This window comes from Megalops cyprinoides, chromosome 24, assembly GCF_013368585.1.
Source record: "Megalops cyprinoides isolate fMegCyp1 chromosome 24, fMegCyp1.pri, whole genome shotgun sequence".
In the NCBI taxonomy this organism is placed as follows: Eukaryota; Metazoa; Chordata; class Actinopteri; order Elopiformes; family Megalopidae; genus Megalops; species Megalops cyprinoides.
The window spans coordinates 6,552,715-6,574,147 of record NC_050606.1 but is presented as its reverse complement, the minus strand read 5'-3'; the positions used below and the strand labels follow the sequence as shown (position 1 = coordinate 6,574,147).

The 21,433-nt window shown below is 45.4% G+C and overlaps 1 protein-coding gene across 1 annotated transcript in view; it reads right to left on the bottom strand.

Moving 5' to 3' along the window:
- Nucleotides 1-21,433, bottom strand: part of LOC118770982 (cadherin-2-like) — a 65,473-nt gene that overhangs the window by 21,421 nt on the left and 22,619 nt on the right. The window contains exon 4 of the mRNA XM_036518789.1: nucleotides 1,073-1,293. Coding sequence (XP_036374682.1) covers nucleotides 1,073-1,293 — 221 coding nt within the window. The remainder of the gene's footprint in view (nucleotides 1-1,072; nucleotides 1,294-21,433) is intronic.

The window sequence follows — 21,433 nt, the reverse complement described above, 5'->3', positions numbered from 1 at the left end:
GCTATATCCATTACTCTGGATAAAGATGTCCACAATGAAAATAAATAGTGATACTGATATATGATGTAATGATAATGCTTTTCTTTGCCAATCTCACTGGAAAAATGCTGCAGTTTGTAGCTGGGGAGCTTGAAAGGAATAATTTTGACGGAGAACTAATACACGCAGCTATGAAGCTGCTGTAATCAGCCATTATCGACATCTAGAGGGCAGCTGCCCGCTGTAACAGACAAACCTGGGAATCAAAGGAAGGACCACGGAAGCAGAGCGGTCGCCGCGGCGCTCGGACACTTCACACTCAATAGCATTCCGAGTGGCACAGATTAAATCACCACCTGAGGCTCCATTTTGAACAAGATGGCAATAACCGTATAAAATGGGAGGAAGGCTAACCAAAACCCCAGCACGTTACGAGCTGTCGTGCATCTGTTCATGAACGCCATGGGCCACTCAAAGGCTAGACGTTGCGGTTTGAGCAAATTGACACATTACGTGTTAATTACCAGGCTGTTACCGTGCATCTATCCGAGCAACACATGTTACAGTTTAGGGAACAAATCTTCTCTAAGTATATTACCGTGAGTGACTGCTAAAAGGCAAAGGAGGACAACTGATGGCAGTCTCACTGATTGCGGTAAACAAACTAAGGAGCGGGTGCCAGCGTGGCGTAGCGGTAACGAGTCAGGGTTAGGGTTATGTAGTGAGATACAAGGCCATGTTGCTCTGATGAATCAGTTTTCCACCATCTGAAATATAAGGTATTGTCGCTCTTATAAGTCAGTGTTAGCTGCAGTGTGTGTATTATTGGGATATGGCAGTACTGCACAGTGGTAAGGAGCAGGGTTTGCAACTGAGAGGTTGCCGGGTTGATTACCCGCTGTGCCACTGCCATTGAACCCTTGGGCGAGGTACTCAACCCAAAACTGCCTCAGTAAATACCCAGCTGTATAAATGGATAACGTGTGAAACTGTAACCTATGTAGGTCACTCTGTATAAGAGCATCTGGTAAATGACAATAATGTCATTGTCACGCAACGAAGCAGCCAAATGCAGACGTTCCGCCGGACTCACCTGCTGACTGTCACCGGCCGCAGGGGTGAGCCTCACTTCCGTGTGCCATCTCTCCCGGGTGTCCACGTCCTGAGCTTTGATCTCCAGCAGGGTGGTCTGCACGGCAGAGATCTGGAGGCTCCTGGCGGCATACACCAGCCCGTCGGCCCCTATCCGGAAGTCGGCGGGGTCGCTGATCTCGAACTGCACCCGCCCGTTCTTGCCGCAGTCGATGAACCTCACTGCGGAGAGAGAGGAGAGAACGGAACTGATTCAGGCGAATGGAAAGGAAACTGCAAGATGGAAAAGCAGGCCCCTCAGAAGGACACTTAATAAGACACCCTTCCCCAATATCTCATGTGTAATTCATGGCCAGGAGCTCCCCAAAGATACGGCTGCAAAAAGGTGCAGATCGTAGCGCTGAAAAATAAAAAAGCAAATAAAAAAACACTCGACACTCGCCGATGAACGTCGACTCCAAAGCACGATGCGTTACAAATTACCGGCCCATTAGTCGAAAGCTGGATGTAACGTGATGTGATGTTTCGCACTGTCGTGGAACATGCCTGCACGAACAGTGCTGCCCCTGACCCGAGCGACCAGTCGAAATCTGTCTAGGTAACCATGCATAACATCTGACTTTCTTTCGGTGAAAGGCTTTTAGGAAGGGGAGCCGTGTGTCACTGTTCTCTGTCCCACTCCCGCGGTTGCCCTCTGCAGTGAATGATCTTTTTGTTCACTGAACATGAGGGCGTCTTTATTTCATTTGAGGAAAAATGACAAGTCAGTGAAGGTCACCAAGAAAATTGTCAAAAAAAAAAAAAATTGGTCTGCTCTGACACAAACACTCCTCACAGGTAAAGGATGGAAAATCTCTGGTGTTTGTCCTCAGACACTTGAGATGGCATGTAATACATTTCTTATGATAATTTGGTATGTCTGGTGCGGATTCTGGCACAGTACGAGTTGGATATATAAACCAAGGAATATCCCTGAAGTCTCCCTGTGTGCTTTCTAACGTTATTGATCCAGCCCTGCTTCAAAGTGACCTTGTCCCTATTCCCTTTCGGCTTCCCAGAACGCCGAGTGACACGTACGCACTTCCTGTAGGTTTAGTATGGATCAGGTCTGGCGTTGACAAGCCTGTCATGCATGGTTGATTTTGAGCTCTGCACAGGAACAAAAGGGTTTAACCTGTGGTCCAATTTACTACGTGCTGAGTAAGGTTCCAGGGACACAAGAATAAAGCTCTCAATTTGTGCAAGAAACAAAGGCCTTTTTTTTCCAGTTTGTCTTTATGAGATAGTGCCAGAGAAAGAGAGACCCGAGGGTGACTCACAATTAATAAAAGCTATGATTATTTGAAATGGCAATGATCTCAAACCGCTACTGTCAAAATAAATACACAAATATATAACTGAAATTCACCAGAGGAGATGCAATACTGTGAGAGGCAATGGTGTTCTAACATATGCAAAAAAGGCAAGAAAGGAGACGGACTACCTTTGGTCTGGCAGAAATGCACCCAGCTGAGCACAGAGGCATTTTCTAAGAGATGTACTGAAACTTTTTTTATGTTTGCACAAAAGAACTACAGAGGGGAGGGGGGGGAGTTGCACTCTCTGAATATAGAGCCACTTCCTACTAGCTCAATGTACGCTCAAAACAAGCTCTTGAAGGCACTGAAATGGAGAGATTCGGCTTCTCTCTCAAAGCCATGAATGGAAATGTAATTTCAGTTTACCTTATCATGCTGCTACAGGAAAACCTTGAAAGACACCTCATTAAAACTCATCTCACAGCTGAAATAAAACTAGAGAAAGAAAAAATGTCTAGTATAATATGGAAAACAGGTTGTATGCATAAAAAATGATCGCATTGATAAGGGATTTTTAAAAACACAAAAGGACATCAGTGGTGAGGTAGACATCATCTTTAACAGAGACAGCTATTCTTTATTCTGTATATTAAAAAAAATAACTTCAAACTTTAGTAAATTTTGGACGACTTCATTTGTTTTCACCGCCTCGTAACAAGCTTCAAGAGAACAAAAGAACCTTTCGGAGAATCAAAGCAAATGGTGACAACATAATGCGAAATTTTAAGTTACTTTTTGCCCAAATATATGACTACCAGACAAAGAACTTCTGAAACTGGAGTTACTAGCTCTCTTCAATAGAAATATTTGGTGTTTGTTTACACAGTAAATCAAGATACATCTTTGTGAATAATAAATATTCAATACCTTTATGGTTAAATCACTATATTTTTCATTAAAGTGAGAATAGTTAATCTATGCTTTGGTGACAACTCTAATCAGCTAATTGTAAGCTCTTAGGGCTAAAATACACATGTATTTTAACAGCCTTTTACAATCACTGGTGTAGGTGAAGTGTGTTGCTTATTCTTTGCATGCTAAAAACAACTATTTCAAAAGCCCAGCCCTTTCAGCGTGTGTGGACCAATCAGAAACTGTGACGAAAAATTGTTCAGTAGCCCGGCTGCCCACGAACCACTGGACCTGATATAAATTACTCTGATTTTAATAATTCAAGATACAAATGCATGAAACATGCAGTTGTCCAATACTTCTTCCCCTCACCGCGAATGGCTGCACAGAGGAGGAAATTATTTAATATGGAGGAGATCCCGCATTTAATCCGCCAGTCCTGTTGCAGAGAATGAGCTGAATTATTCATTATTGCTGCCAGCGAGGAGATAAAGTGCTGCCATAGTTCAGTCAATGTCTAATCCCATTTTCTACACGGTGATATAGCAAATCAAAAGAAAAACAATTGTTTGAGCTGCGAGTCCCCCTCACCATCAGCCACAACCAAGCTGGACGCTTCTCACTGTTAATAAGGACGGAAAAGCACCACGGGTCTGTTAATGGCATTTAGACACCATGAACATTAATGAAAGGAGCAAACAAAAAACCTCTGGATGTGATTCAGCCATGCTGCTCTCTTCCCAGGTACTATCAAGAAAGTATTTATTTCCCAAACTGAACTTTTATTGACCTCATCTTTCAATTCATTAGTTGTGATACCAGTCTATTGGTCTACCAGGCAGTAACACACATGGTTCACTTAAGGAACAACAAAAACGTACAGTTCTTGGTGTTTATAGCTATTATATGGGCACATACAGTTGTTTTCACCCTACCATTTCATTAGCATTTTGTAATTTCTTGAGCTCTTTTGCCTTATTTAATCACTGAAGGAGACGGTTCGACTCACTCCAGCATTCCTAACTGCACCTCCGTTTTCCTCAGATCCTGAATGTCATGGGTTGCTTAACAATCATTTACGAGAGTGCATCCATAATGGTTGCTAAGCACATCCTGGCATTGCTTCGAGGCCAGTGCTGTGCGCCTCTCCACCCACGATTATCTACGCTGTCTGGGTGCCTCAGAAACGACCAGCCTGCCAACTCTTCAGAACTCGGGAGTCGCCACACTGCCCTCCAAAGTCTTCCTTTTTGTGAAGTTGAGCTGCCAGGGGAAAGCCGGGGGTTTTTTCTTCTGGGAAATGCTGCTTCTTTTCTGCCTCCTACCTACGTTTCTGGCCGCTGCTGCTACCGCAAAGATAAACACGTGACCCGCATGCACTGCTTCCGTTAAAACGGCACCTAGCAACTTGTATTCATTTGTCACCTGCTGACAGACTCAATCACAGGGTTGAACTGATAGCACTGGTGGCAGCCAATTAATAGTTAGGGATATGTGGGAATGGTGGTGGTGTGGAATGTGTTGGTATGCATCACGGTGCGTTTTCATTGCTTCAGGGAAGTGTCAGCTGAGATGGCGTGCATGTGCCTTTTTGACATGCGCTCGCTTTGTACAGCCTGATCCCTTCAACATCGCCCCAAAACTGTGAATTTTAGTATCCCTCGCACATACTCCCCATCCCCGCGGCAACTAATGCTACGACAATAAATTGCGCGATTTCCCATAAGGCCCTGCTAATTCCAACAATGAGGGGATGGATATGTTCAGAATGCAGGGCTACATTTCAGGCCATTGACTCTGGCATGTGGGGGCACCCCCACCAGGATCACAGGCCAACCCCCCCCCCCTCCCCATCTTACAGATCGTCCATTTTTAATGTATCCTTACAGTAGTGAAACAACAGCCCCAAAGCCCTTTTTGTTACCCTATCAATTGTCTTATTGTCTTTTGTTTCCCAGAGGCACGCAGCGTTAGACGTGTCGTAATGGCCAGAGAGATAAAGGTCTTTTGGTGGGGGACAGAATCGCCTATGCAAGCAGCGCGAAGGCAGGAACCCACCCCGTCAGCACAAACTGGGCGATTTAATGCCCAGAAGCAGAGCCAAAATTACCTCCGATTCAGTGGACGCATTCACGGGCCTAAGCCTCGCGGCTCACAGGACACAAAACTTTGCTAACCTCTCAAGTGGCCTTTGTCTGAGGGCGTCACGTGACGCTGCCAGCTCTGACACAAACATGGCCAAGCGGGGGGGGGGGATGAACTGCTGGATTCACGGCGATCAACAGACCATGCACGCTGTCGGCTTTCCTTCTGAGGACAGCAGGTTAAAAGCAACTTTGTTTGATCTGTTCAGATAAGCAGGGGTTAATGCAGGCAGTGTGTTTGCACAGGAGTATGTTTGAGGTGTACTTAGTAAGAGGAACAATGAGTAAAGCTCCCTAAATTAGATGAAAGTGCTGCTTGAAGTGGCACCTGACATCTGTTGAAACTTGTATGAACTGTTACTCCTCATAACTGGTTGGCAAAAAAAAAACAGCCGTGTAATAAACACTGACGTACCCAGCCAGTATCATGTTAACTATTTATTAACATGATACTTAATTAATCCCACAGCTGATGAACGCGAGAAACATTTTGCAGGTGAATCAGCAAGGAATTGTGCAGCCTGTCAGAGACGCAAAATTCACAGCGAGCTCTGAATTCATTTGTGTTGAGCATGTGCTGGAGTTCATGCGGCATTTGAGGAACGTCTTACGCGAGCGGGTAAACCCAATCCACTTTATCATCTTTCGCAGTAAAGACAAAGCAACGGCATTACCACCGTGTCCTCTTCTCATGCTACGGAGCTGCTGCTGAAGGAAAGTTCTGTGTAGGGCTTTTTTTCAGACAACTCCGAGGCTTTTCGCATTCCTTCGGAAAACTCAGAGTGAAGGGAAAAAAAGAGAAAAAAAGGAGAAAAAAAAACCTAAGGAAACGGGGAAATCTTTCCAGGTCTGTGAGGCTGCCATCCAACGTTAGCTAATGGCGTGTCAGCTGCGCGTCGCCCCGCTGGTATCTGCAAACACAATTCCCAGCGGAACAATGGCACTTTGATGAATGCACTTGACAATTACAAGACGTGCCAAAGGAAACTCGGATGAAGGGTCCCGTGTAGAGTGAGCTGTTTACACGACGGATGGTCGCCTTCTCCCGTTCCGCGCCATTGTACTTTTCCCTTTCAAAACCATGAAAGGAACAAACGTAAGAAGTGCATTCATAGAAGTGCGTTTTTTTTTTTTACACACACACTCTCGGTTTTCTGTCGCCTCAGTTGAAATGCTTTTTGCAGAGCTCTTTTCTCCTGCGGAGCTCACACCACGGTGCTAACCAGGTTAGCAGTATTTCTGCTAATGCTACGTGGCTTCATACACTTGCTGCTAGGCCGCAGTTACAAAGACAGATCAGGGAATGAATGCAATTATCTACTTTCTGGTGTATTTTAAGTCTGTTTATTTTAAATAGAACTGAAAAATAATGCATCGACTTTGGCACTTCAAACCATAGATGGAGAGCTCCCCAGCCACCACTGACTGACTAAATATATTAATCAAAAATACACTATATTTGGAAAATTCTCTATAAAGAGAACTGATTCAGCCTCCCCAGGGGCAGAGGATTATGCTTTTTTCCCTCAATTCAAAAGGTGTATACATATTTAGAAATTACATATTCATTTCTTAATGAGGGCTACAGAGTGCAATTGCATAGCTTATGCATTTCTCTGTGGAGATTTTTGATTCACCCTCCACTTGAGGAAATCTAATCCACATAATAACAAAACAACAAACGAAACATACATACACACAGATTAATCAGAGCCGTTTCCTGGAATGAGTGGAGACGCAGTTACACGCCTGCCATTACACTCAATGGGCTCTTAACACAGTGTAAACTGTTTACAGTTGGGGCCTGAGCTCTAATACCACTGCTCTTTCCTCGACAGACACAGCCCTTAAGGACACTGGCTTATTGCACACCACTTCCCACTGTAAGGAAAGCCACACTCCTCTGGTCTTTATTTTAACGGTGGGTGGGGTGTGCACGCACTTGAGAGAAATCCATAGTCCCCAGCTTATTGCCAGGGCTCTCATTTCCAAAGATGCCAAACTCTCAGTCAGTGAGTGATGTCACTCAGTCAGACGGAGAAGAGCGAAGAGCAGCCCAGATCCTGTTCATCATTTAAATAATCGCATTACCCCCATGCAAAACATCTGAGCGGTGTGAGAGAATATGTCTGCAAATGACTGTTCACCATTGCATGCCTCAGAGGATATGAGTGTATGTTTCTTCTGTACACTGTATTGGTTAACTCGAGATCTATCTTTCTCTAACACTCACGCACACATGCACATGCACAAAAGGTCAGTCAGACACACACAAAGCCAAGAGCAACAAATATCGGGCAAAATACATTCAGAAAGATAGATGCGCGTGTGCGCACACACATACACGCACGCACACACACAACCAGACATGTACAGACAAACAGTTTTGCAATGACAGACAGACAAGAGCACACACACACACACAGACACACACACACCCTCACACACACACACCCTCACACACACACACACACACACACACAAACACGCCTCAGCATGTTGCAAATGGCTGCACGGCCCTCAGGGGCCCCCGAGAAGCTAAATTGACACATTGCAAGAACGACATTCCCCGCCCGGCCTTATAAGGAAGCCAATCTACAGGTCGTAATCATCATCATTTTCTTTCTGGTGGGCATGCGCCCATTTTCTTCCCTGAGACAGACTGTCGCTGGCAGCCAGCGCATTCTGACGACGATAACAAGGTAAGCAGATCAACTGGCCGCGGGCTGGGAACGCACAGGCTTTGATTTCCATCTCGCCGAGGCCGTGGTCTTCCATTAAATCAACCCGCCCGAGATCAATGCTGGGGTTTTACCGAGCTAGCCTCCAGGAATTGGTCATGCATTTTCTTCTTATTTTGTTTGTCATTGTTCGAGCTCCTCACTCTCACTCTCTCTCTCTCTCTCTCTCTCTCTCTCTCTCTCTCTCTCTCTCTCTCTCTCTCTCTCTCTCTCTGCGAGGCATCGTGTCCCTCTCCTAGTGTTTTAGTGGGGCAGCCGGTGAAATCGCACTGCCCTGATACACTGCAGCAGAGAACCGGCACATTGTGACGACCATTCAGGTCAGGTCCCACTCTATCACCACAGAAGCAAATCTCATAGCTGTGCTCTTAGGGTTTGTGCTGTTATATCGCACTAACAGGAGGTCTCAACAGGAAAGCGCTGTACACAAAATCAAATTCCCTGCACTGCCGAACAAGAGACAAAGTGCATCTGTGACAAACTTTTCTGACCAGAGTGCCTCAATTCCACCTGCTACCCAGATTAAAAGTCATTATTTGTTCAAATACAGACCACAGAGGGAACAAGCCCCCAATATTTCAACAAATATACTCATTTTTGTGTATTGACAGGCTATATATAGAAAATGCATACATCCTGAAAAACTTCATATATTATACATTGATATATTATAATCATACACAAATATTCTATATATTTTGTAACAATATCCATATTTTTAGTGTACATCACATTAATGTAATGCCATTTCGCAATATCCCCCAAAAAGCAAATAATGTAGCCTTTGAGGGACGTACAGGGAGCCAAACAGAGTGTGCTGGATTACCCTGTCATTGGATCAGGACCAGAGGGAGGAGGGGAGATAACGCTAAGCTACAGCAGCCTGGCGTTATCGACAAAAAGCCTCGGGGGGATTTTGTTTTGCGAGCAATTATGACGGGCGCTTGATACCGAGGCTAAACGGGACTTAGACTCCTGAAATTCCGTGGGCGCCGACAGCCACGCTCCCTGCACCTGGCTCTTTATCCAGCCATCGCATGCCCCCCCTCCGGGCCTCCGGATCGAGATCGGGATCGAGATGCAGCCCAACAGAATCCCACAGGACGGCGACACCTTTCCAGTCTAACCTGCACCTACCTGATCACGGCTGCTGCTTCTTAGAAGCTCGAACAGGTCCTTGAAAGGAATGCCATGCCATCATTTTCTCACTGCCTGTTCTTTTATTTTATTTTTTGACCAGTTGGGTAACCTGAATGGACAGTGGCATTCCAAATGTTTCTTCTCTTTTCCGAAACAGGAAATTACATGACATTATTATCGGCATTTAGCAGATGCTCTTATCCTGATCGACTTATATAGGTTACAATTTTTTACATGTCATCCATTTACACAGCTGGATATTTACTGAGGCATTTCTGGGTTAAGTACCTTGCCCAAGGGCACAGCAGCAGTGCCCAGGCAGGGAATCGAACCAGCAACCTTTCAGTTACGAGCCCTGCCCCTTACCACCTGTGTAGTGAGTGAGGCCTTTTGAAATGACTGTGTTCCCCAGAGCGGACATTGTGTCCCCTGAGCGGACATTGTCCAATCCGCCATACCGTTTTGACTTGAACAACGCAGTAAAAAATCTCCCGCCCCCACCCTCCCACCACGGTCCTGTACCCTCTCCGTAAAGGTCGTCTCGTGTTAATTGTACATCCCGTGTTTGGCTTTTTAATGGCCAACATTTCTCTTCCTGTCTAATCCACAGTGCCTCTCAGAAGAGCATATGAAAAACCAATCTGCGCGCTGTTAAAAGCCTCCGGGGGCAAGACCCGAAATACCTCCCGATAATTAATTCTCGAATAATACGCCACTTTTCATGCTGAAACCGGTCCCGCCTTCGCCGCACCGTGCGAACGAACCTGCACAATGACTGGCGCGGCAAAAACCCATTTACGGCTGTCATGCATGCCTGCAAACATCAGATTCATTCCCCGCACGCCATTACCACCGAGAGACCGCGCAGGGCCCCTCGAGTATGAATTAGGCTGGCAATTGAACTCCGATCTGGGTTTGGCCCCAGACGGTACGGCGTGAAACTTCAATTCATGCCGCTAATTTCAATTCCCGTGCAGCGGATGCGCGCACCTTGTGTTCCGCACCTGACTCCCACATGTTGTTTGCACGTGCGTGTAACGTGCGTGTACACACGGAGAGCAGCTGTGGCCCGAAAAAAGGAGCAAAATTAGCACTACTCTTGCAATGAATTAGAGGTGAACCAGAGGTGGTGGAACAGTTTTGATGCCAGATGCCTTAAAAGTGAATCTTGACATCGTAAAAATGGCGGTCTTGTGTGGCTGCTAAGGACTCCTCCGCCATCACTAAGTGGCACATTTTCGCATGCTAAAGTTTGACCACTCGATTCATTTACAATAGCCGCACTGTGGTTCTGTACTTTGGAACCACCACAGTCTTCTGCGGTGGTGACAGCGGTATGGATCGCTATGATGGAATTACACTGCCATTTTTGAGACTACTCCAAAACCCCACTGCCCATTGATGTGATGCACAATTAATTTCCTAGAATTTAAGACTCAGAACAAAATCTGTACAGCATTTGGTTTCATTCCTCTGTTTTTGGCAGGCTAAACGCACAGAGAACCAGCGCCTGAAAATGATGGCTGCAGCTCCTGCCTTTAAGAGACCGGGGAGTCTATATCGTGCAATTTTCCCCTTCGTGCATCTGCGAGCGTCTGTCTTCATCTACCACTGCTCGTTCTGCAATTCAGCGGGAAAAAAAAGAGAACACCCTCTTACAAATGGCAGCCATTAACCTTGCCAACATCAATCCATCATTTACAGGCAAATCCATAACCCCTTTGTATGGTTTTCAACCTCTCCCCTCACACCCGGCTGAGATGCTAAGCTACTTGAGCGCAAATTTCGAATGATTAGTAATGCGGGCTTTGATCTGAAAATGACAGCTCGGAGCCGTTAATTTCCAGGCCCTCGATAATTTCTGACAGGGCCGGCCCGCGAAGCCCCCGGGGGCGCCGAGACGTTTCTGCGGGTTCGCCGAGGTCGCGCACGTGCCGCTCCGGAGTCGGAAGGATTTCGCTCCGGTGCCGGGTCTCGGAGGAACGCCGGATAACCGGTGCAATACTACCGCCTCCCGCACGCAAGAAAGACGAGAAACCACCCCTCCACTACGAGGTTTCAAAGAGGCTGTCCCTCCCAGGACTCCCATTCAATTTCAAAGGCTTTTGTAACAAAGCGCAGCACTTGACACCAACGCAGTGGGCCTCACCCCACACCGGCTTGCCCACGGACAGCAGGAAATTCTCTGACTCGTCTTTCAGTGTCTTTTTTTATGATAAATACATCCATTCATCAAATATCTTAATACGGGATGACACAAGAGCGAAACCACAAACACCCATTCAGGCACTTAATTAGGCCTTATCAAGTCTCCACAGAGTCTTCAAATGAAAGCATACTGAGCCACCTTGTAAGTGTTGTAATATGTACCTCACCAGTAGGGGTTCATTCATGTTGCCTTTCAATAAAATGGGGATCGATTATTGCCAGTGTGCAATAATTTCTTATCGGAGGTGAGCAGACGCATGGCGCAATATGATAAAAACATAACTCAAATTGCCACACGGACAGAAATCCAATAGGATACATCTCACGAGGATGCTATGTGTTGGAGTGCTCTAGAAATGCACTTCGCTAAAGCAATCGATAAAAGACCTAGATTACTACCCAATTAATTTGTTTTAGGTAATCTTGACATGTTTCTCCACTTCACTGCTCTGCTGCAGCAGAAAGAGTCAATTAATTGTTGTTTGGGGGCAGTGTATATTTTATCCCGCCCCCAATAAAAACCTAGCTCATACTAAAATGTATGGGCGTGGTCATATATATGCCATAGATGTAAAGATAAAGAGGGGCAAAAGAGAAAGAAAGAAAAACAACAGATATATAAGATAAAACCAAATCAGTATTTATATATTAGTCTAAGACAAATTAGATACCCCCCCACGCCAACACACACACACATACAGCAGGAAATGCAGAGATTAACTGCTTCCTCTTCCCACGGTTACAGCACGTTCCATCAACAAAACTCCAACAAACGGGTTAGGATGCCGCTAGCTCTGGCGTGTCAGACCGAATTACGGGGAGGGGGTTCGGGGGGGCGAAATGTTTCCAGAATTAACAGGTGAAGACAATAGGGGCTCCCTGGAGGACGATGCGGGGCTATCTGTGGGATTTTAATTTTGATCAAATGAACATGCTGTAGAGCAGCTGTGATTAAATTCAGACAACTCGCTCAATTAGGCCCGCGCATGTGCCCGATGTGCAGTTCATTAATTGCGTTCGCTGCCCGGTTAATCCACGACAAACAATTACGGCGGGACGCGTGACAGAAGGGGGGGGGGGTCTGCCCGCGCTGTCTTATCGGTGGTTTCCCGAAACATGGTGCGCGAGAGGAGTCGCCCCTACCCGCCTGAACGATCTCTTTCTGCTAAATTAACTTTTTGAGAAAGGGGTGTCTTGTCATCAACCCCCGATTATCTCCCGAGTGCTAACTCTCATTACAATCAAACAAATACCATTCCCCGCCCTTTAATCTTACCTCTCAATCAGAAAGCCTCTTAGAGGCCGGCTCAGGACGTGCAGCCGGTAATCCTGACACAGTCATTTACACATGTCTGCCGGGCCCTTGCAATATGGGGGCCATGAATGTGCTGCGTATTTCCAATTACGTTGCCAGGTTGCCTCACTTAAACGTCCTGAAACCGGAATGCCAGACACTGCCACTGTAATGCATCTGTGTCTGCTATTCACCCAGCTATTACATTACATACTTACACAAAAAACTTTCTTTGTTTTTATGTGATACGTTTTCAAACATAAAACTTTTCACTGTGACACCAAAGCATGACTTGTCTTCAAAGAATATTTGAACTAAACTATTATAATTGAAATAATGTCGTTCAAATAGAAATATGCCCCTTAACTATTGTTGTTAAGACTACTGTTACAGCTATTGCTGTTGGACTTATCCCATTTCAGCCATGTAGCCATAAAAGTTTTTGCCCTTAAGAATGACAAATTTCACCACATTTCCACATAATGTTTAATGTTTACTGGGTAGCATTAACACTCCACATAATTTGTTTCCACAATTTTATTTTTTTTACTTTTAATGCAATTCAATAATTCAATCCTAATCCAAAACGAACTCCAAACTCCTCTAATAAAATTGCAGAACCCAGCTCTTGAAAAGTCTTATCTTGTTACCATCAAGCTAACATAGTTTAACCATTTTGACAATGTTGATTTCAAATACTGAAAGAACTCTGAAGGCATCCCATGGTCTAAAGTTCTAGTAACATCACACAGAAAACACAACAGAAAAGACAAGGGTGTCTGGGTAATAATTTATGTCCAACTATCAATAATTTCTCTTTCAAACAGACAGCACGGATGTACAACGCAGACAACACGGTCTCGACTGTTTCTACTTCGCGAAAAACCTCAAAAATTGACATTTCCCCAGCTGTTGTGGTGTATGTACCTATGAGAAGCAAAAGGAAAGAACTGTAAGAATGTTGGAAATTGGGAAAAATACCCATAATGCATCAAGAAGAATGGTACACATGCATAATATGACCACATCACAATTCGCTCCTTAGAGCGCCATTTGCTCTCATAAAAAGACATAGTGAAATAAAACAGGAGGAACCCTTTTGGGGAGTGAATGAAAAAGAGGGTAATGTGAAGTACATCTGCCTCTTTTGTGAGGAAATGGCAGTACAACAGTAAGACGCATCTTTTGTTTCACTTCCAGAGGATAAAATGTCAATTTATGAAGAAATTAAAACACAAAAAAACAATGCCTGTTGTTTTTTTTTTAACTGCAAATTTCCAGGTTGTTCTTCAAAATGCTGGATTTGTATGAGTATAATTAAAAAATGCATATTGTTCCGTTCAGATTTATGTTTCTCTTCTCTAGATTGAGTGGGCACAGTGTTAAACGCGAAAATGAGGAATGCAAGCCTGTGAGCTGGACTCACGGCACAAACACCCGCCCCATGGAGCCCCATGCTGAATCACCAGATAAAGACATTACACTTCACCAAAAACAAAGAAAACCCGACCAAAAAAGGAAACTTTTGAAGCTGGTCGAACCTGCCAACTCCTGTGGAATGCAGCACATTAAAAAAAATATTTAAAAACAACAGTCAATGAAAGGGGGGAACGTTTCTTTCAGGGAGGGATTGCATTGGCAGCCAGTGAAAATGCTCACGGTCCACTGGATGAAAACATTTGTCAAACGCTGGTGGAAGACAATGAGGAAAAACATGAATGCGCAGTTGTTGTGATAATAAAGGAATAGGTATCGTGCCTCACTGCCGGGAATGTGACCCTCCCGTCTCTTACTCCATACCACTGGGACACTGTCCCGTACCCCCCCCCCCCTCACGTCACCTTGCCTGGCAGGCATGATCGCTACAATATTTTTAAATGCACACGTCACTTCCCACATTAAACATTAACAGCGTCTGGAGCTTACAGGTATCGGGCTACCTCAAAACACACAGCTTTCAGACACTATAAACCATGACGACAACCGATCGGAACACCACTAGTATGAGAGATGACTATCACTACTACAGCTAACATGACTACCACTATTACTATGACTACTACTACTGCTACTACTACTAATAATAATAATAACGAACATATCCATTTTTGGCATCAATGTTTACTGCTGCTAAGTATCCTTTTGTTTCCTGCTACATGAATATGTTAAGTACAATTGGGATGCTGCTGCTAACTACTAACCTACTTTAGACTGATGAAATCCCCTCCTCTAAGGCAGGCCTCAGGAGAGATCAACTGGGCGCACTGTAATTGTGAGGAAAGGGGGGGGGGAGTTTGGGGGGGGGGGGGGGGGGGGGGCGGTGGCACCCATCTGTGCTCTCAATTACTGCATCTGCAGGCAGAGGGGAACAGCACTCCGGCTGGAATAAATCTATGATCTAAAGTCTGAATCGATGGAATTAGACTTCTGTCATTTTCTGCGTTTGCCTACACTACATAATTCAAGAAGCGTGAGCACACACACACGCACCCACACAACCACACACACACACAGAGACACACGCACACACATATGTGCACACAAACTCACGCGCCCACACACGTGAACCCCACACACACACAGATGCACCCACACATACACACCCCTGCACACACATGTGCACACACACGCACCCACACAAACACATGACACACAGACACCCTATAGATATTGCATGCATGTGCACACACACACACACACACACACACACACCGCGCGCGCACACACACATACACACACTTGCACACACACATTAAGATACTTCTGCATTTACCACGCAAAATGTAATAAATGTGACAAGAAGGAGCTTGCAAAGTGACTCCACATCGATAAAACAGCCATGTGGTTCCCGGTACGAGAGAGTGTGTTGTCGCTGTGTTGCTTTTCCTGAAGCAGAAGGCCATGTTTGCAGTTACACGCGTAGTCATTTAAGGAGGAGGGCACATCTTTCCATTAGAGCAGTCGCGATGCATGACTGGCTTTCCTTAACAACTGAGGCAATCTGGCACACTATAGCCACGGACATTTACATAAGCGACTGACTGGATTTTGTAAAGGGAAAGAGTCTTAAAGGTCCTCTGTAGCATGACTAAGCTTTCAGGAAAGGGGCTCTACAGAGTACCATTTCAGGGTATCTCTGACTTCAAACATGTCCATTTCTGTGTAGCCACTGCAAACTTCCACAACCCATTAAAACGAAACAATGCACATTCCAGCATGTCAGTAATGTATGCCGTTCAATCTACAAAGAGTGTTCTATGACCCAGTTATTCAACACCGGGCGGAGCACTGAAATATTAGTCAAACACTGGCCAAATTTTAGTGCTTGGATTCATTTTAAGGCAAAAACTTGATTAATGCAAAACCGAATGTATCCATCAAAGCCAATGGCCTAAGACATCCACCTTAGGGCATCTTAATTCTGAAGACTATGGTGCAAACTCTTCACTTTCACTTCAATTAAGAAATACTTTGCTGTGCATCAAACTGTGTGTGTGTGAGAGAGAGAGTGTGCGCATTTTACATATACACATGGATTTTGACTTGAAGTGCTCTCAGCTTCAGCCAGTATACTTGATTTGCTCAAGTTGTGTTTGCTTGTGTCTTGAAGCATGTGTGTGTGTGTGGGGGGGGGGGAACTGCAGTCGGGGGCTGTCATGTGACATGGAGACGAGCTGATCAATTTGTCCTTCTATAATCTGACAATAATCGCAGCACCAAACTCCACCCCCCCACACCCCACACACATTAATGGCAAGCCACATGGCGCTGGTTACTGCGTGGTTTCAGACGCTCTGCAGAGAAGGGTCCTAAAAGCCCTTTAATCAGTGTGTCTGGGCGCGTTAAGCACGGGAGACCCACGAGCTGTGTGTGCTTTCCTGCCCGGGCACAATGACAAACAGATTAGGGGGGGAGCAGGGAGAGAAAATGACTCGGGCACATCTGTCCTGGGTTCGTCTGGAGCACGGCTCGAATTTGTTTAGGCTCCCGCTCGCGAACCTGTGATGAACACACTTCTCCCGCTTTGTCTGCTGGAGGCTCATGGGAAAGTCTCTGCCGGCACAGCAAAGGGAGCTAAACATCACTGCGTTTGCCGGGAAGAAAATCATCCCCAAAATTTTCAGGCCTTGTTGCTGTCTGGTGACCCCGGGCGGCCCTATGGATTAACTAATCTGTTAAAAATGGGTCACTTTGTGCAAATGACTTAAAATGCTAATCCCCCCGACAATGAAAGATTAAAAAAAAGGAAGGAAAAAAAATGGTAAAATCTGGCAAACACTTTCTCCCAGCACGGTGAGTTCATTTCATTGTGTGCTGCGCTAATAACATTACACTGCTGATTGATTTGATGCTGTGTATGCTGTTACAGTGAGATATGGAAGCATGCACGAGTTGATTTATACAGTAACAAAGATTCAATTTCTATCGATTTAATCCCATCGCTTTCATAATCATTTACAACACGATGACATCCCACCTAAAGGATAGCCATTTTGTACTTCCTGAATGATTTGAATTTAGGTTTATTTATTGTAAGCATTGCTGTCATAAAACAACTTTTTTTTAATCAACTGTATTTTTTTTCCTTCCAAATTCTAATGGTTCAGTAACTCAACAATGTGTTTGAGAGGAGCCAGCTGATGTATTATTCAGTGGAGTTTATGCGATTTGATTTTTCAGCTCAGACACTAAAGATGAATTAAGGATGAGCTGCTCCAGCAGAAAGCAAGCTGTGTTTGGTCTGCACATACTCCGGTCTCCTGGGCCTTTTTAACAGCCAACAAAGACACCGGCTCCAGGTCTGTCACGCCCATACGAAGGGATTCGTTAGACTGGCACCCCTGCGTCAGTAAAGCTGTATCCTGTTGACTCAAAGGGCCTTCTGAAGACCACAGGATGAGGGACGGCTAATTGCTGATTCGCAATTCCCAGCAACCCACCTGGCTTCTTTGTTTCCGCCTCTTGAGAAATCTCACCAGGTTTTTTTTTCCCTCCAAAAGTTGTATTTTTACAGACACAAGCCACAGACATGTATTTATTTTCTGCTTGCTTTTGCATTTTAGGCCACTGTGGAATGTGTTTTGATAACTTTGTAAGGGGGAAAAAACATGATGGAGCTTAGCACTGCTAGAGCACAAAAAAGTCTCAAGACTAGGTGACAAAAATCACCAAAAAAGCTGACGACAGAACTTTGTGTACTCCACTGGCCATGCGGGCTCTGGCCGCGTGGAAGTGTTGCCAACATGTACATCTGGCTAATGGGTCAAGCTTGAGCATCTCATCACAGCCTCCCTGAGCCACAGGCTATTGTGTGTGGCTTGTAAACATCACCACTCGGTTTAGACCAGACCAAGGCTACACGCAGGAGGCGAAACAAGGCTGCTCATGGTTAGGATTAAGGGTTGAAGATGTCGATTTTCTCCGAACACGACTACATTAGCTTGCTTATGTGAGCCACGCAAGCGGTAGGTTGTGGCTGGAGGGCGTACAGTGAGAGCTCCAGCCGTCGGCCTTGGCTCCGCCCTGCAGACATACCTCCCCCTCACCGAATCGACCAATCGGATTAAACTAGGTCCAAGTTGCTAGTTAAATCGGATGTCAGGTGGCGTCCCGTGTTCTTTGTCCCCTTGCTACACCTTGGGGCCTCAAGAATAGTGATGCCTAGTCAGATTGCCCAAGTTAAATTGTGGTAGGGCCTGATCAGTGTTATGCTCAGACTCACTGATCTGTTACTGTCACGGTTATCCTGACATTTAACTTCAATGGATACACTTATTTGTGCTGGAAGTCGCTCTGGATAAGAGTGTCTGCTAAATGAATGTAATGATGCAGTTCTCGGACATATACCATTTCTTTATACACGCAAGGAGAGCCGACCTGTTCAACAAGAGACACGCAATCTGGACTGCGCCAGCTCAATTCCACTTGCTGACATCTCGGTTTCGACTGTAGGCATAAAGGGCCTGCTTCACATCTGAAATGACACTCCTGTGCATTTCACTGCCCTCAGCACATCACACACTCTGGGTTTAACAACATTTCCCACTCAGCCCAAAATGAATCCCATTTTGCCCATTTCTGTTTTTCCTTCTTCCTCCACTTTTTTTGGCAGGGTGCCCCAATCTAATAAGCTTTTCCTTTTTTTTTTGTTGCTCATACATCATGTTCTGTTCATATGTTAGTAGTTTCTCCTGATCTAACCTACAAGACACAAAATAAGGGCCTGGATTTCCTGTCCTATTTAGAAGCTGCTCTTAGTTTGTCGACTCGAATTTGCTCAGCGTTAAAACTGCGTCGTAATGAAAGCCGGAGTCTGAGGACCGGCAGCCAAAATTGGCACAATGACATTTAGCCAAAACACCAGGCTTTTAGCGCAGTCAGGCCTGTCTCCCTGCTGCCGCCGCTACGCTATGATATGACTCAAAGCATGTGCTGATCGCGAGAGGGGCGCAGATATACATGAAAACCACAGACTACACAAGCTCTACGGAGATTCCCGTTAAGCTGAATAAACACCCCAGTAGCTGGTTTACGTGCAGTTATTTTGGATTTTTCAAAAAGAAAATCCATTTTTGAAGACACATTAGGCTACATTTTAATGAGGACTGAGTCACAGAAAATATGGCCCTTGAAACTTTGGGAACCCCTGGTCCACAACCACATTGTGTCATAGCGCAGACAAATGCACCACTAATGACTGAAGCCAGTAAATGAACCAATCCTGAATTACCTAAAGTGGCTACAACTCATCACATCGTAACACTGTAAAAGTGGAACCATTATGGAATAATTACTGATTCCTGTGGCCGCGCTGTTGCAGAAGTTGCATAGCTATAGCATGGAGTTAATTCATATCAGCTGCTATTGCTGGGGTTTCTTTCCTGCAGTTGCCCTGCAGCAAATGTCAAACCAGCCTTTTGAAATGGAACCATTAGCAGCTGAGATACGCAGTTGTGAATACAGATTCGAGCACATGCCTTAGGCTCGGTGTCCGGGGGGGGGGGGGGGACGACTGTGTGGTTGCTGGAGCACTCTCATCGTAACATTTGTTGTCCCCCTTCGAAAATGACCAGCCCCATACCCGTTGGTATGGACGTTGCAGAAAAAGTCAGACTCACGCACAAATAGTGGCCTTTTCTCTGAGCCAGAAACACAATAGATCCATTACCTTCATCCACTAAGTTCCCGCTACTAACCAGCATGTTCTCTAAGAGATTTCTGAACAGGTGTACGTAACTGCCAATGCTTTTGTAAAGTGTTCACACAGTATTTGAAGTATTTGAAATACATATATAACTGAGTCAGCTGTGAGGCACGGAGGGTGAGTTTATGATACAACAAAAGGCAAGGAAAGCGTCTGACTTAGAAGCATCTATAATTCAGCCACATGAACTGTTATTGACTTGGGAATGTTCAGTATGTCCAATCAAGGCCTTTTCCTGGATTTCACTTTATGAAATACAATACACAATAACTTTAAATTCGTTTTAAGATACAGCTAGATCTCTGCTAACTGATAACTTCAAGGTAAACCTCTGAACTTTTTTCCCCCCGCTGAGAACAGACCGGCATGCCCTTTCAGCAAACCAGTTTTTAAATGCCTTTTTTTCCCTCATTGTTTTCAATTCCCACTTCATCCAGTCCCTGTTGCCGCAGAGTATCGATAGAATTACAACGGAGAGACAAAAATACAATAGACAAAGAACACAGAAATCCATTATTTCCACCTGTCCACCTCCCATCGCCTACATGCCCAAAAGGCCAGCGTGGGGACCTCCTCGTATCCATTACCCCTGCAAGGGGGGGAGGAGCCAACACGTGTATGCTTTCATCTCCCAGCTCAGTAAAGTGAGTGTTAACCTGCTCTCCCAGGGCCTGGCACCGAGCTATTGAATTTCCCCAGCGAAAGGCTACACCTGCGGTGAATGGGAAGAGATATGTTCTAGGACAGGGTGGTGTCCGTGAGCCATCCACTTTCATATATTGTATTACATTTCCAGTTCCCTTCTGTTCTGAAGACAATAACAGCTTTAGGGGAGGGCGGGGAGGTGGGGGAATCTCAGGTTACTCTGTTTTACAAATGGCAAACAGCACATGGAGGTTAGGCTACAGGAGGACCCACTTGGCCAAGCTTTTTTTTTTCCCCCCAGAATACTATAGCTGGATCAGTAAAGTACGTGCACGCACGCGCACGCACACACACACACACACACACACACACACACACACACACACACACACACTTTCTTTCTCTCAGTCTCTAACACACACAAACACACATACACGCACACACACACACACACACACGCACACACACACACACACTTTCTTTCTCTCAGTCTCTAACACACACAAACACACACACACACACAAACACGACCACATGATAAAAAAACGAAGTCCATCTATCATTCCTCTCTCCGGCATCCTCATCTGCATATACCGTGGGAGTGAGGGCGAATGTCAGCCTTTTCAAGGCGTCCATTTTGAGGGCTTCGACAGTAGGTAGCGGCATCAGCGCCCGTGGCCTCACTCAGTGTATGCGAATGCGCCGGCCCCTGCGAAGCCGGGCAGGTTTTACTTCACGCTTCTCCGTTGGAGTCTCACCATTGTTCAGCCCTTGGC